The sequence below is a fragment of the Nicotiana sylvestris genome, chromosome 10, assembly GCF_000393655.2.
Source record: "Nicotiana sylvestris chromosome 10, ASM39365v2, whole genome shotgun sequence".
NCBI classification, from domain to species: Eukaryota; Viridiplantae; Streptophyta; class Magnoliopsida; order Solanales; family Solanaceae; genus Nicotiana; species Nicotiana sylvestris.
In genome coordinates, this window is record NC_091066.1 from 169,548,684 (window position 1) to 169,565,152 (window position 16,469).

Below are 16,469 nucleotides of genomic sequence, written 5' to 3' on the forward strand. Positions count from 1 at the left end.
CCGGATGTGGTAACTGGTTACTAACGAGTTCTCAAGATTAGGTAATTTCCTTGATTTCTTTCATTAATAGACAAGTTAACATATTATGCCTACACGGCAATCATCACAATAAACTTAAGAGTGAAAAGACTATAAAGACGGCCTTATGGCCAAGATTTGTGGTCATGACCTTTGGTTTAAGGGATAAAGGGCTGAGGTCGTCTTGTCCATGCTTCATGATAACAAGTGTGGATTTTTCTAGTGTATACTAAAGTGTCCTCCCCCCCACCCCCACCCCCCACCCCCCTTTTTTTTTCCTTTCTACGGTGATGTCTAGATCAGCTTGTGCTTACCTCAAATATTCCATCGGGTACATGCTACCTTTCACGGGCACATGTACTGATTAACTCTAGCTACAAGGGTTAGAGAGTTTGGAAAAAATCACATGGTGCTCGTCTCTGTTAAGATTTGATGGTCTTCAAAGTTGTCAATCTGTACCTGACTTATTGGAGTATCTGCTCTCAGTTGTAACGGAAATCATGCCATTTACACATCAAGTAGAAGAGATCGCAAGCCTTGGCAGCAAGTGTTAATGATTATATTAGACCTATTCAATTGGCTTAATAGCAGACGACCTAGTAATCACTGAATGGTTTGTTTATTTCTCTCCAGTTGAATCTTATCTTCATATTCGAGAAGTTGGTTACATAAATTTTGGCACCAATTTGTCATCTTCTCGTATGAATTTTCTGACCCAAAAGCTTGTCTTCGTAGATAATTAGAGAACTGATCAACTCGTATAAGATTATCAAGGAAATTTAGTGTTAATTGACTTATTCTTCGTGGCAAAATTTCCTATATCTTGTTTTGGTTGTGGATTGCTGGAGAAAAACAAGGTGGTCACCTGGTTCGAATATTTTAGGAGCTTTTTTCCCTTTAATTAATGGGCTGTGTCGTGAATTTGAATTAGTCGGACAAGTAAGTACCGGATATTATATGATTATACCCACAAAAAAAAGGCTTTTTGTTTCTTTGGACCTTATTCTTCTCTCTTCTTTTTCACTTTTTCTACAAACTAATCAAAAAAAGAAGAGGAAAAAAAATTACTTGCCTCTTTCCTTTTCTCTCCCTTTCTTCCTGTCCTATTTAATATCTTAAAATATTAACAGTATAAAACCTCTCTCAATGGCCGGAACAATGAGACAACAAATTGCCGGATATCTAAAAAAGCTATGACCTGGTTGCTTTGTCTCTTCATGACGGTAAATAATACAAGTGATTAAATTTATACTTTCCTTTTAATGCTGATTTTCTTTAACGTTCTCACTATAACAGTGAAGGCAACCCCATAATCTCGGTTTTATGGCCATTGTGAATGTTCTTTTATATAATTCTTTTTACAGGAGATTAGTAAAAAAAAAAATAACACAAAAATTAATAAATAATACTATTTATGTTTCTAAAAATTATTTTCTTCTATGTGAATTATAAAATGTCACAAGAGATCATTTTTCTCTATAATTTATCTTTGCAGGCCAAACGGAAACTATCAACTTATTAAATTGACGAAGAAACAACTTTTGTTCTCCATTTGCTCTCTCTATGAATATGTATGTTCATCCCACATTCTCTTTTACGTGTTCGAAAAAGTCAATATGGATAGCCAAGTTTAATTCTATTAATATATTTATGATGAAGCTTCAGATACAAATTTTATAATGCTGAAAACAAAACATTCACCAAAAGTATCGCATGTAGTCAATTTTTGTGCTCTACTCTTAATCAGATAATCAAATTAACTAATCATTGTTTCATTCCTATAATAAATTACTCCAACCATAATATTCCACTTCCATTCATCTATACATACTTCCCTTCTCACACCTTAAAAATCCACACAATTCTTTACACTTCTAATTTATACGCTATAATTCCACTTCACTCACTAGAATAACCAAGAAAATTCTCTTATTTTTTTGTCAGTGAATTTCGCTCGTCAAGTTCTTGTTTGATCTGTCGTGGTAAACAAAATCACATGAATGACAATTCTTGGGTTTTCATATTTGGATAACCTAAAGAAATTTTGGAGGGGGATAAATACCAAAAACTAGGAGATGCAAAAAGGGAAAACAATAAGAGGAAGATAAGAGTTATTAGGCTTGGAAACAAGAAACAGATAGTTGTTTTGAAAATGAAACAAAACCCCATTAAGTTTCATTGGAAGCTAATTTCACCCCTGAAGTTGGTTTCAAGTTTTCACAATGGTTATGTTAATACAATGATAGGCTTAGAAGGAAGCAAGAAAGTTGGAGGAAAAAAAGTTACAACTGGAAAAACAATTCGAATGGTGGCTTCTTCATACTAGCTACCTCCCATTAACACAGGTATCACCGAGTAATTCTATCCACCAAGACTTAGACAGATACGAAGAAATCAAGTATTTTTTCCTTTTGACCTTCTTTGACAGTAAAGAAACTTTCTAATGGAAATAACATGACTGGAAGAGTCTATACCACATTGTGGAAAAGTGTAAACCTCTTATTAATATTATTCCAGTCAAATGGATTAAACCACCAGATGAACAACTAAAGCTCAACACTGATGGCTGCTCCAAAGGAAATTCAGGTACAGCAGGAGGTGGGGGATGCCTAAGAGACCATAATGGAAACTTGATCATGGCTTACTACTCTTTTTTTGGCAGTTGCACAAATAATATTGTTGAGGCAAAAGCTATTTTGATTAGTCTCAAATGGTGCTTCGACAATGGATATAATGAGGTTTTAGTGGAATCTGATTCTCAAATGTTGATCAATACTATAAACAGAACCACAAAAGGCCCTTGGCAGATATCATGTATTCTTGAGCAGATCTTTAAACTAAAGCAGGAAGGACATTACCTTTTTGCTCACTGCTTTAGGGAAGCCAACAAGACGTGAGTTCGAATTACTCTAAGAGCAAGGTGGGGAGTTCTTGGAGGGAGGGATGCCGAGGGTATATGAGAAACAACCTTTCTATCCCAGAGTAGGGGCAAGGTCTGTGTACACAGTACCCTCCCCAGACCCCACTAGCGGGATTTCTGTTAGAAAGGATGAATTACATCCTCATCTGTTACATATGGCATCATCCTTTTGTTGTTTTGCCTTTAATAGGATGATGCCTATTTCTTCCATAACATGAGCTATGGTGACACTAATTTTAAAGTAGAGTGAAAAGGCTCCATCCAAACAAGAGTAATTAGTACTTTTGACTAACCTGATAGAAAAAATCAAAATTAATAGATAAACTTTTCAAAACAAACGAAAAATAAACATAAATCATGGATCACTAAGTCCCCTCAAAATCTTTCTTAAAGAGGGACTTCATATAATACCATGAAATATATTGAACCTATTTTCAAGATGAACTTTATTTATATTTCTAAGTTGCGTTTATTTTCACATATACAACATTTCCTAACTGCTTTGTGAGAAAATTTAGCAGTTTTCTAACAGCCACTGGCTCCCCATAAATAAATTAAAGGAATACTCAATAGCTTTCCAACATTATAATAATGACATGTATATGAAGAAATTCAGCTGCTTTAGGCTTCAGGGCCACTAGCAAATAAGTTAATAAGCCCGCGAAATACTTGAGCTGAAAGTTGATGAGCTTGAAAGAGCTCGCCATCAACGTTCCATATGCTCTCCTTGCCGAAGGAAGTGAATGTGAATGCTGGAGTCTGCTTAGCAGAATGCAGAAAATGTCATGATAAAATAGCTTCATAAAAAAGATAACGAGGTGGAACAAGAGTTTTTCAGAAATTCTTACTTTGTGATGCTCAACGAATTCAAAATCTAGCGGGTTTCCATCCTTCTTTGCTAGCTGGAGAAGGTGGCTGCAAAAAATAGACAAACGTCGTGCATAAGTCAGCAGGCAAAGATAGCAATGCCCGTGCAAAGAATATGGACAACAGATTCCAAGTTGAACCAAATTGATCTCTTCTCCATTTTCAAATCATTAGAATCAATAGTTATTGAGCACGGAGGCGGAGCTACGCCTATTAGGTGTAGGTTCGATAGAACCCAGTCACTTTTGCGTAAACATTGTATTTGTACTGGAAAACATTAAATATATATAAATACTTAATTGTGAATCCAGACGAGCTATGGATTCCGTGGTAAATTCAGAACCCATAAACTTCAAATCCTGGCTCCGCCTCTGATTCAGAATACGTCAATTTTGCATGTAGTAATAATGAGTTTAGTCATTAACAACTAGGTCCATTTAGTGAGGGAGAAAGACAGAGAGATTTTTACCACAAATAAAATGCATGAGGGCAGTCCTTAATTAATATAAGATGCAGAAAACCATCTGAAAGGTGTGCATCAGCCACCAGACCATCAGGCGCTTTTTCATTTCTGCAAGAGATTACTGCAGCTCCAACACTAAGAAAACGCCCTCTGGACTTTAACCATCTCGAGTCTTTTGAATAGGGCTCCAAGCTCGGACATCTAGCCGATGTGTGGCCTGCTTTTGTTTTGCAAATACCGCAGTTTGCACTACAAGCTACTCTTTCGGACTTTTTGAGTAGGGACCACAATCCCTTTGTCCAGTTGCCCGACGACTCTTTCTCAAGACCTATGTTTTTCTTTTCCGATTCAACTTCCACATATGCAACTTCTGCTTCATACGATCTAAAGAAAGAGAAAGTTATAAATTGTACTACATTAAGAAGTATATAAAATTGAGTGCTCTGGAGAATTAAGCTTAGAGGCACAGGTGGATCCAGTGTATCGAATAAACCCAGTACTTTGGACACGGAGCATAAATTTATGTGCAAAAGTTCATTAAAATTGCAATAAATAGTAGATATCAACCCATAACTTTAAAAATACAATGGGTTCAATGCTAAGAACCTTAAAAGTTGAACCCACATAACCTAAATTCTGGATCCGCCTCTGCTTAGATGAAGAATAGTAGCATGTGAGACTATTGCCATTCCTAAGACGCAACATAAGACATATATCCAAGTTCAAGTCGGTCTTCTAATATGTCAAATTCCATCTTACACCAAAAAATTTTGTCCATAGATCATACCTGTGACGTAGAAACACCTTTGTTCCCGCATAATCATACCGCTTAGGACCCATCCACCTGTATTTCTCGCTCTCGGTGATTACATCTCCATAAAACCCATACCTGATAGGTGAGTGAATGATTATGAAGGAGAAAAGGAATTTAATCTTAAGTTCACAAAGAAGCATGTGTTATCCCTGCATGGACTGCTTAGGCAGACGGCTAATACAGTTTATAGTAAAAGGGAACTGAAACAGGGCGAAAAAGAAACCAGATGTGGCAAATAATATGATTTCCTTAACAGATTATAAGAGCAAAGTTATTGACCAACTCAAAAGTTTAAAAAGCTCATGAGCATACTGTAACATCCAGTCAGTAGGGGACCATAGATTGCATCGAATACTTTGAGCAATGGTTCAGTGAAATTGTAACCACTTAAAATAACAAGTTCACAAGTGAACGACTAAACAGAATATGTCCCACATAGTGAAAACATTGAGCTGGTTAATAAAGAAAACCCATATATTATCTTTTTTTCTTATAACCGATAAATCCTCGAGGGCCAGTGGCGCAAGGTCTGAAACTCGGTGGATAATGGGTCCAACCCTCTACTTCTCCACTTGAATATCAGGTTTTTGTCTGCGGCAGAGTTCTAACCCCCTAATGTAAAACCATAGATTATCACAGGCATAGCAAACCAAAGAAAAGAAGGATTCAGTAGGATAAAGCCTGCAAATTTGATCATGTATTGCTCACTTTTCAACTAAATGCCACATATTTACCAGTAAGTTAAAACAAAGTAAGCTGCTACACCTGGATATAGGCGGATTCAAAATAAACCAGAAAGAAAGGCAGAAGTGTGCACCATACAATAATTGTAAGTATCAGCTTATATGAAGAAATTACAGAGCTGCTGGTTTGAAACAACACATGAGTTTACGAATGATAGATGAAAATTACCCAGCGAAAGAAGCTGCATAACGTACACAGGGTTCATCCTTAGATGTACAAGTTTTTTTCCATCTTACAACTTGAGCTACATCAAGGCACACCGCTTTACCAAGGACAATCTGCAATGCAGAAGTTATAGCATCCCTCGCCCCTGTAGTACTGCAGAAAATGAATGTCCACTGCATAACTCTAGGATTTTAAAAACCAAATCCACATGCATATTAAGTTAATAAATATCTACGAGGTCTACAACATTCATAGCTGGTAAAGAAGCGATACATCAAAGTTACACTTATAAAGGCTATTTGTTGTTAGCTCACACTCATGTCAGTTGAACACAAGGACAACTTTCACAAGATGCCTCTAAACTCAAAGTTACCATTCAACTATACCAAATGAGAAGGATCGGTATAGGACCTTACCAAATTACAATGGCATCTGTTGATCCTGCTGGAATAATTCCAAATCTGAATTTTTCATTTGGGAAAGAAAACTCGAGATCTTCCGCTGCTGAGATGGCAAAAGGGTAAATCAAAGATGTTGTACCGGTAAAAAGAGTTCCTCACAAGAGGAAAGAGCGACTGCACTTAGGCTGGTTTCAAAGGAAAGGAAGAAGAAGCGAAGGAAAAACTTAAAATTAACTAACCTGTTTGGCAGGAATCTTCTCCGGTTCCTGTAATTCCGGATACACTGTTCATAAGCACACTTCACAAATATTTATCATGCAAAGAAAACAAAGTTATGGAGAGAATTTTACGTGTTTACGTACTGAGGTTTGTTGATTGCTTTAGAAGAGGAGATTCATCTTCACCACTATCGGATGGGTCCCTGATATCCCCATTGGCATCAAGAACAGGCCCGTTGCCATTTTTCTCAACGGGATGGTTAATTTCAGTAGGGCGTGGTGGATATGAAGATTTGTGCCTCGACAAGAGAAGACCGTTCAGTATTTCATTGAAAAATCCATCACCGCCCTGAAATGCATAATTACAATGTTAGCATATTTAACTTCACTTTCCCCCCTTTATTGTTTTAACGGAACAACTCAAGATTTCCAATCACCACGTAAAGAAATGCAAGAACTACTAAAAAGCCGAAATCCCTTGCAACTCCACCACATTGGTAAAACAAAGAAAACAAGCATCACAATGAACTGACTAAAAGGGGGGGGGGGGGAATTAAAATTGCATTTTTATAGAGTCTACTGAAACGCAACAGGAACCTTGTCAGTCAAACTTATGATTACAGATGATTGTAGCAGGAAACTTCAATGCATCTGTAGAAATTTTAATGACATGTTCCATCTGTTTGCTAATTATTAATAGTGACTCTAGTCATGGTCTGCTAAGACGACAGTGTTTCAGGTTATTTTCTCAAGAGAATGAGCTCAAGCCAACTTTTCATCAAGGAACAATGTGTCAGCCGATTAACAAGGAGAAAACCTGAAACATTCAATTATCTCTCAAACTCGTCAAATGTATATGAAAAAAGATTTGAATCGTTGGACAAATATAGTTTTTTATCAGTGTACTGATTTCCACTTTCCTGTATGCATCTCATATAACGAATTAGAGCCAAAAGCTCCAAATCCTTAAGAATCTTGTGAATGATATTTATACACTTCAAAAGAGTGCTCAAGTTAGGCACCAGATTAAGAGAACTACGTGATCAAAAATTCCCAAAAAAAGAAGCTAAAGACAAGCGTAGCTATCTCTCACTGCTTACAACTGCTACTACACCGTCATATGAACGGAGCTCTTTATTTGTAATGGAGGACATTATATCCAAAGCTTGGCCTGCCCTTTCTGTCACAGTCACCTGATAAAAAGAATACAGCGAACTTAACAAAGAGTACAAACTGGAATGTAAACAGTAACAAATATCCACTTTTAAAGCTGAATTATCAAAAGTTCAGTTTACAAATAGCGGATAGAGTCACATGAAACACAACTCATGAAACTCTCTGTGTTTCAATCTAAACAATTTGCCCGATCCATAGCCACTACTCGTGAAACAATCTGGTTATTCCAAGATCATATCGAACTCAAGAAGTAACAACAACAACAACCCAGTGAACTCAAGAAGTAAGATACAGTTAAATAGCGTTTACAGTTTTCCCTCTAGGAAAAGACAAACGGATTTGAGAAAAAGGTCCTGACCAATTGACTATTTACAGTCATATCACAGCCATAATCTACGAAGTCCAAGAATTATCAAAGATGTTTCGCCAGGGAGAAAGCTAAAAGAGGACAGGAAGATATGGTTCGCCATCGTACGTTGCCTAGAGAGAAATCAAAGATGTTTTGAAGGCATCTCCATATATGTGCATAGGCTCAAAGACAAATGTGTGTACATTTTGGCTTTGTATTGTTACAGAGAAAACGTATACGACATGGATGCAACACAGGAATTCCTCAGTTCCCTACATTTATAAGGGGCAACATAGTTTTTACACACTGCAATTAGTTAGGAATATATTTTAGCCCTGTTAATATGTTTACTTCACGTCCTATAATTTCTAGGAGTCTTTCAGCCCGATTTGAGATGCTTATGCCAATAGGAAATATAAAGAACTTCTAGTACTTCTTATTTTTATTTTTATTTTTATTTTGTATAATGTTTGCTGGAGATGAATTTTAAATGGGGGAACTGGTCAGTGAGGATTCATACAGCCGACGCTAACTTGTTTGCGATTGAGGCGTAGTTGTTATTACACTAGTTCTTTTTACTGTACGGATGAAAGCAAAAGGTGAATACACGCCTAAATATTATTTTTGAAAAAAGAAAAACAAAATTTATAACGTTGATTAGTTAAGGCTCATACAGTAGCAAACTTTATAGACATTTCTCTCTTTCTTGAGAACATCATTTGGTCGAGAGTTGACACAGAGCAAGGAACAAAATACTTTAGGGTCAAGGAACAGTGCATAGTCTTTCATAGACTATCTAGAATGAAATGCAAATTCAAAACATCCATCAATAGTGAAACACTTGAATTTCCAAGAAAGTTTACCTTCGTTTTCACTTTCGCTTGAGAAAATGTAGGGGCCACTGTTTCCCAAACTTTACATCCGAGTCCTTTCCCACTCTTTGGGTGAACAAAAACCTACTAATCACAAAGGAAAAAGTCTGAAGAAACTTAAACTTCAATCTGAAGTTAATTTCCGTCGAGCAACAAACAGACATGTTTAATGGTAGTAATCGAAAACTTACTAAACATACCATAAGGTTCTTGGGCCTTGCCTCATCCATGTTTAGAAAATCATTAATCCGATTAACCCACATCTGACATGTTTGTGCATCCTTATGGCCAAAAGTGTAAAGGGATGGAACCAAAACAGAAGGCTGCGTCTTTGATTTCTGGACTCCGCGTATTGTAAATCGGTACATCTGCATCCACATATACATACTGTTACCTCTTGATCAAAGAGACATACTTAGACCTTTAATCTTTTGTTAAATAATGATAACCTCAAATGATTGGCCCAGGAGAGGTCCTCTAGCATTTCGGAAGGAAGCTTCGTGTACCAAACCCAAATCAATGAACTCTGCAGAGTATATATCACTAAAACACAATGTGGTTTCGCTCTTAGAAACAAGTTCAATGCCGAAACAAGATGATGGATCCTGACCCTGCAATACATTGAACAGTCAACACCATTACCAAAGTTCAGAAGAACGTCTTTACTATCAACATATCGAAGAACTTAAAGACTACTAAAGATTAAGGAAAGTCAAGAAAAGCACTTTCTTTTTCCTCTTTATGAAGGTGAAGAAAAACACATTATTAAAACTAATGGTTAATTCTAGGATTGAAATTCATAAAGCAGAATTACGGCCACGGTTAGGGGCCATGTTAGCTTAATCAGAAACATTATAAGGTACTCATTCACATAACTTCCCAAGTAAATTTACAGGTTGACAATTTGGACTACAGAGATTTAGATATTGGTAGCCTCAACTTCCACAGACTACATAGCATGAAAGCATTCTGCCAAATTTGGAGGATCAATTTGAAGTTCAAATTTCAGTCGATCAAATTATTTGGACCTTCGATGGAGAAGAAATTGGTATACTAGGTAATCTAATTCAACAAATTGCATAAAACAAGCCAACAAAACCACTTGAACTAAAGAAAACTGTTATTTTTACTATCTTTTTCTTTGCTTACTTAATAAAAAAAAAGGCAACTTGGTGCACTAAGCTCCCGCTATATGCGAGGTCCGGGGAAGGACCGGACCACAAGGGTCTACTGTATACAGTATTACCCTGCATTTCTGCAAGAGGTTGTTTCCACTCGAACCTGTGACCTCTTGATCACATGGCAGCAACTTTACAGTTACGCCAAGGCATATACCAATTATCTTTTCTCTAAGCATGTTAGCTTCATAGGGCTCACACTAATTTTTTAGCACTATAGTCGAATGCCACCATTGTTCGTGTATAGGTGCTGAAGTTTTCAGGCCAGCTCACACCTACCTCCAATTTATTAGCACAATATTTTCCAATGTTCAATCATCAAATCGGACTCTGACATTGTGGATTATCTATAACATGTATTTCAGTCACAGGTTAGCAAAATCCAACCATAACAAGATCATCTTAATCAGTAACTGGTGCACTAAGATCCCGCTATGCGCGGGGCCTGGGGAAGGACCGGATCACAGTTTAATTAGCAACAAACATAGCAAACCTCGGTTCAAGTGAGTCTCCTAATTGCTAAATACACAACACAAGTAAAAACAAGAATGAAAAGTGAAATTAAATAATTAAAAATCAAATCTTTGAGCTCCCAAAGCTCCAATCTCAAAACTGTTTCATATCAACCAAACAATAAAAATGGCTCTTTTCCTAAAATAACAAGAATCTGAAAAACTGATCATAGAAAAAAAATGTAACTTTAAACTATTTTCTTAAAATCAAAACATGGGGAAAAGGGCAAAATACCATAAGCTTAACAAGCTCAAATAAAAAAAATGGGAACTTTATAGCAAAATAAAACAAAAAAAGGTACAATAAAACCCAAAATTCAAAAAAAAAAACTTACATTAAGTACAGATTCAATAGATTTCCAATGCAACTTATCAGAAGTTTGAGTAAGAATAATTTCTCCATCACCATCCAAGAATAGATTTGAGCTAAAAATTGAGTCTTGAGAATTAAAGGGTATATTCTCTGGTAAATTGTTTTCAAGAAAATCATTTTCATTTGGGTTTCTCTCCATAATAATGAATCCACCCAATTTTCTTGATTTGAAAAAAAGGCAATTTTTGGTGATCAAAATTTTCCAGAAGCTGAACCAGTTTTTTTGTTTTTGTTTTCTTTCTTTTTGGAATTTTTCTTTTCGATTTTTTTGTTGGGTACAACTGAATTTTAATGTTTAATTAAAATCTCAAAAGTCTAAGACTGCTAATATCCTTAGGGGTCGTTTGGTATAAGGTATTAGGTGGAATATAGCTAGGAGATAATTTAAAAATGTCCCCTTCATTATTACTTATTTCTTTATGTCAAAGATCATAAGTTGAAAACGTCATTTTTTTTCATTCTTTTCTTATGAGGTCGTGTACAACAATCTTAACCGCACAAGTCTGGGATGGGCCTACCTCCATCCCTAGAGGAGATGAGGCGGAAGCTCCACGTATGGTTTTGAAGCCGAGCCTTTCCAGCAATGGGGCCTAGTGACCGATATGATGATTGGTTTAGGTAAATTTGTACCTTGTTTGGTTGGAGGTATAAATTTATTCTGGGTTAAATTTGTACCTCTAACTAAACAAGTTATAAATATAATCTCAAATCTTATCTCACTTATCCCACTTTATATCATCAATTGTGAGATTATATTATTCCATCTTTTATGTGGTATAAATTAATACCGAGATTATAATCCCTGTACTATTTTGTCCACGTACCAAACGGCCCCTTATAGCTTTTCTGCTATGGTCCCCATTCACCAGCGTGATCTATGGTGTGCAATGATTTTTTTTTTTTTAACCTTTTCCACTTGGGAGTTGGAGATTAAAAACAGTATAATTCTTTGAAATGATAAATTAAATTAGATTCCGACAAGCAAAAATGATTTATATTATTGAAAATATCATGATCCAACTCGTATAAAATATTCCATCCGTTTCAATTAAAATGATACACTTTCATCCTTCCCAAAAATAATAACACACTTTTGTATTTAGAAACAATTGATTTTTAAACATTTTATTTTACTCATTTTACCCTTAGGGTTATTTGGTTGGAAATATGTTATCCCGGGATTAACTATTCCACCTTTCCATTAGGATAAAAAAATACTACAATCCCGGATTAATTATACCATAATATTATTTTCCTAACCAAACATAGGATAAACTCTTCTTAACTTTAGTCATACCAAACGAGCCCGTAATGAGAAGCTTTTGCCCCTTAACTTTTAGGACATATGTTTCTAAAGTCTTAGGGATCGTTTGGTAGGGTGTATAAGAATAATATGGGATAATGTGTATTAGTAATACATGGATTAGTAATGCATGAGTTAGTAATGCAAACATTAGTTATACATATATTATTTCTTATCTATTGTTTGGTGTGGTGTATTAAAATTATAAATGCATTGCATAATTTTAAAGAAAAATAGTTGTTTACAAAAATGCCTTCAATATTCTCTAGCTTTAAAGGACTTTAAGGACAGTCTTGTCTTTAACCATACTAATGCATGCATTAATGTCCTTGGTATTACTAATGCAATATTTTTTTATTCATTACTTATACATAGGATAATACCAAATATGATATATAACTAATACAAGTATTAAAACCAACTTATGGCTTTTGGCTTAAAAGTCATCTAAATTAAAACCAAGGAAGTAGTATTTGAGCCAAAATAAGTTGAACGTTGAAATAAATAGTTGATCATAATTCAGCTCGGACAATTTAAACAAATCATAGTCATTTTTTCACTTATTTTTTTAATTTTATATTTCGTTTAATTGTCTAATTCGAGTTAAAAAAGAAGAAGATCTTTTTCTTCCGTGTTTAGCCGAGCTCATGAAACAACAACAACAACCCAGTATAATCCCACTTAGTGAGGTCTAGGGAGGGTAGTGTGTACGCAGACCTTACCCTGAAGTAGAGAGGCTGTTTCCAAATAGACCCCCGACATCCTTCCCTCCAAGAACTTCCTACCTTGCTCTTGGGGAGACTCGAACTCACAGCCTCTTGGTTGGTTAGCCGAGCTCATGAAAGTATTCTTAAATGCCATTCGCTATCTATGTAAACCAAATCGAACCTTTAAATGGGTTAATACATCCTATATTGACTCATTACATATTTATTTTCAGCTTAATCCATCCAAGTTTGAATAGACTAAAATGTTAAATTCATATGAGTCGATATGTTTCTCTTGGCTAACGTTCGATTGAGCTAAATTTTGATACATCTAAGTGTGACCCTAAGAATATTATTAAGTTCACGGAGTATTCGAGAAATAGATTTATAGAAAATGATAAGTCGTTAAAGAGAGTTAAGCTCCTTTGGTCAGCAAAACGAAATCGCGATGAAGTTGTTTTAGTCACATCATATCCTAAATTTTTAAAACTGTTAATTCACTGAGAGCGCTTTAATACTAAAGCAAGTCTCATTGGTCATATATTGATTTTTTTTATTAATAGCTTGATTCTCTTCAAATAAATGGTAAACATAATACAACGCAACTATAATTGAAGTTTGCTAACTAGAATCACGTTCTTTACACCTCATATACTGATAATTATCCAACTTAGAACAAATTTAAGTTTAACTATTCTATTTATGTTTTATTATTGCGTTATATAATACAGGATTTGTAGCAAAATGGGTGCCAAATGAAGTTTAAGATGAACAAAATCGACATATCTTATGCACAATTAATTTTATTCCAACCTCACATTTAAATAAAAGAGGGAAAGCTACTCAATTGTAATAGTTAGAGAAGATCTACTCCAAATAAGAGCGAGGGTTGCTAAAAAGTTCATGTTACTTATATAAAGGACGATAATTTTGTTTATGGTCGTTAATATATCATGATTCATGTCAAAGAATATTCAATAAAATTGTATATGATCTGTTGAGGATTCTCATTCTTAAAGTATGATATAAGATGTGCGTCTCTCAAATTCACCTCCTTGTACAAGGCTCTTGGATATAGAAAAACTTTCACCACAAAAATATGATTTTAAAACTTGTGTAATTACTAATAAAAATGATCATTGGAAAGATATAGCATTGAATATGAGATTGGCCTAATCCAATCATTTTATTTTGAAAAATAACTCATGTTGTTACGACTTACGCCCACGATTACGTAAGTATTAAAAAGTTATAGCAGCGAAATCATTATTCATTCAAAAGTATTTATATATGTAATTTCATAATAATATGCAAGTTTACATATTCAAAAAGATTTTGATTATAACTCAAATGACATTTAATGTCGGTTGCAATGTGATGATTTGAAGTTAGATTTTATTGATTCTTTTTCTTTTCTTACGAAAATGTTGATGGAGAATTGCTCCTTCGTACTTCAAATCAAATGAGCTGGTTTTGACAGGTTGCTTAAGCACAAGTGATTTTTTTTTTTTTGTTTTTTATTTTTCATTCGGTATCTGGTATTCAGCCCCGAGACATCTTATTAAGAATAAAGAAGTAATTATCACACCACCACAATCTTCGTTCATACATGAGATTTCTTATATTATAAGGTATATGTAAGATAAGATAAAAAAGAAGTTTTATATTATACAAGATTGTTTAGATTTTCTTTTACAATAATTTTTTTTACACTAAGCATGTAGAAAACATAATGATCACATCCACATCCATCATTATTTATTCATTGATATTTTCTAACTCTAATAATAGGAAACAGTACAACAATAACAACAAATATATTTAAATCCTAAGCTAATTGACTAGTAACAGTGGTATTACAATTAATTTCTCCCATTCACATTGCTTCTTAATCTGATTCTTCTTCTTTTTTTTTTTAAAAAAAATAAAAATAAAATTCCGTTGGTGGAAATGGAAAAAAGAAATTATTGAACCTAAACCAAATAAAAATAGTAATGAAGACATAATTTTCTGGTAAATTTGGATAATGTGTAACTAAAAGCAGATAAATAGTCAAAGCAAGTCTAATCAAAATCCAACTGTATTTTTACTTGCATAAAAAGTCAAAAATGCCCCTACATCTAACTTCCTAGATCAATTAACTAATTAACAAATTTTATTTAAAAATAAAGAATATCCCATCATAGATTTTACTCAAAAATGTAAGAAGATATTCCTGCATCTATCCTCCTAGATCAATTGTTGATTTTTGTTGAAAAGTCAAAGTTACCCCTACATCTATCCCTTCTAGATCAATTGTAGATTTCATTCAAAAAGTCAAAAATATCTTAATATCTACCAAATCTGAAACAGTAATAATTATATAATTTTCTGTTAAATTTGGATAATGCATAGTTAAAACAAGTGTAATCAGATTCTAGCTCCATTTTAATTATTCAAAAGTCAAAAATACCCCTACTTCGACCCTTCTAGATCATCAATTGTTGATTTTACTTAAAACAAAATTAAAAAAATATGTTCTATGCCTTAACATTTATAAATTATTTACACAAACAAGTTACTTATGATTAATTTTGCAAAATTTTATACAATAAATATTAATTATTAATATGACAAAAAATATTATTGTGTAAAGAATATTAAGTGAGCGTTTGGACATAAGAATTGTAAAATTCCAAAAGAAATTGATTTTTTTTTCCAACAACAACAACAACAACAACGACCCAGTAATCCCACAAGTGGGGTCTGGGGAGGGTAATATGTACGCAGACCTTACCCCTACCCCGAAGGGTAGAAAGGCTGTTTCCAGGAGACCCTCGGCTCAAAAAGCAATAGGAGATGATATATTAGTACCATAAAAATGCGTATTAAAAATAACAACAATATATAAGAGATATGAAATATGAAATACAGAATACGAAATACGAAATACGAAATAGATGGCTGGTATAATACAACTAGAAGGTAAAGCCCTGCGTCAATAGACGACCAATGACATTTTGGGTTTGAAATGGTATTTGAAAATTAGAATTGTGTTTGGACATGAATATAATTTTGGGTTGTTTTTGAAGTTTTGTGAGTGATCTGAGTAAATTTTTTGAAAAACAGTTTTTTTGAGTTTTTTAAATTTTAGAAAAATTTTAAAATTTATTTTCAAATAAAAATTAAAAATTTTATGACCAATCAGTGATTTTGAAAGAAAGTTAAATTTTTTTTAATGTCCAAAAGGGCTCTAAATCTATTGTAGATCAATTCTAGATTTCCTAGATCAATTTGTACTTGATTTTACTGTAAAAGGTCGAAAATACCCCCACATCTACCCGCGTAGATCAATAATCAATTGTATATGTTCAGTTAAAAGTCAAAAATACCCTTATAGCTACGCTCCT

General features: G+C 34.2%; 1 protein-coding gene across 2 annotated transcripts; it reads right to left on the reverse strand.

The window, feature by feature from the left end:
- Positions 1-3,369: 3,369 nt before the first annotated feature.
- LOC104234828 (ceramide kinase) lies at positions 3,370-11,350 on the reverse strand. Of its 2 annotated transcripts, none has more exons than XM_009788463.2 (13): positions 11,033-11,350; positions 9,457-9,618; positions 9,208-9,375; positions 8,999-9,091; positions 7,711-7,803; positions 6,755-6,959; positions 6,632-6,658; positions 6,408-6,492; positions 5,995-6,144; positions 5,056-5,157; positions 4,275-4,652; positions 3,787-3,853; positions 3,370-3,697 (listed from the first exon to the last, which is right to left on the reverse strand). In XM_009788463.2, exons 1-13 carry the CDS (start codon positions 11,207-11,209, stop codon positions 3,560-3,562), a joined length of 1,845 nt encoding a protein of 614 aa, XP_009786765.1. In that variant the 5' UTR covers positions 11,210-11,350; the 3' UTR covers positions 3,370-3,559. The 2 variants fall into 2 exon arrangements, with proteins under 2 accessions (XP_009786765.1, XP_009786764.1); XM_009788462.2 differs by having other exon boundaries at positions 6,408-6,495.
- Between the last annotated feature and the right edge of the window lie 5,119 nt (positions 11,351-16,469).

Coding starts and splice junctions, on each gene's coding strand:
- LOC104234828 (XM_009788462.2), bottom strand. CDS start 11,209: ATGGAGAGAAACCCAAATGAAAATGATTTTCTTGAAAACAATTTACCA. Junction 9,376..9,456: donor TCCTGGGCCAATCATTTGAG/GTTATCATTATT, acceptor ATGTGGATGCAG/ATGTACCGATTTACAATACG. Junction 6,960..7,710: donor ATGACGGTGTAGTAGCAGTT/GTAAGCAGTGAG, acceptor TATGCATTTCAG/GGCGGTGATGGATTTTTCAA.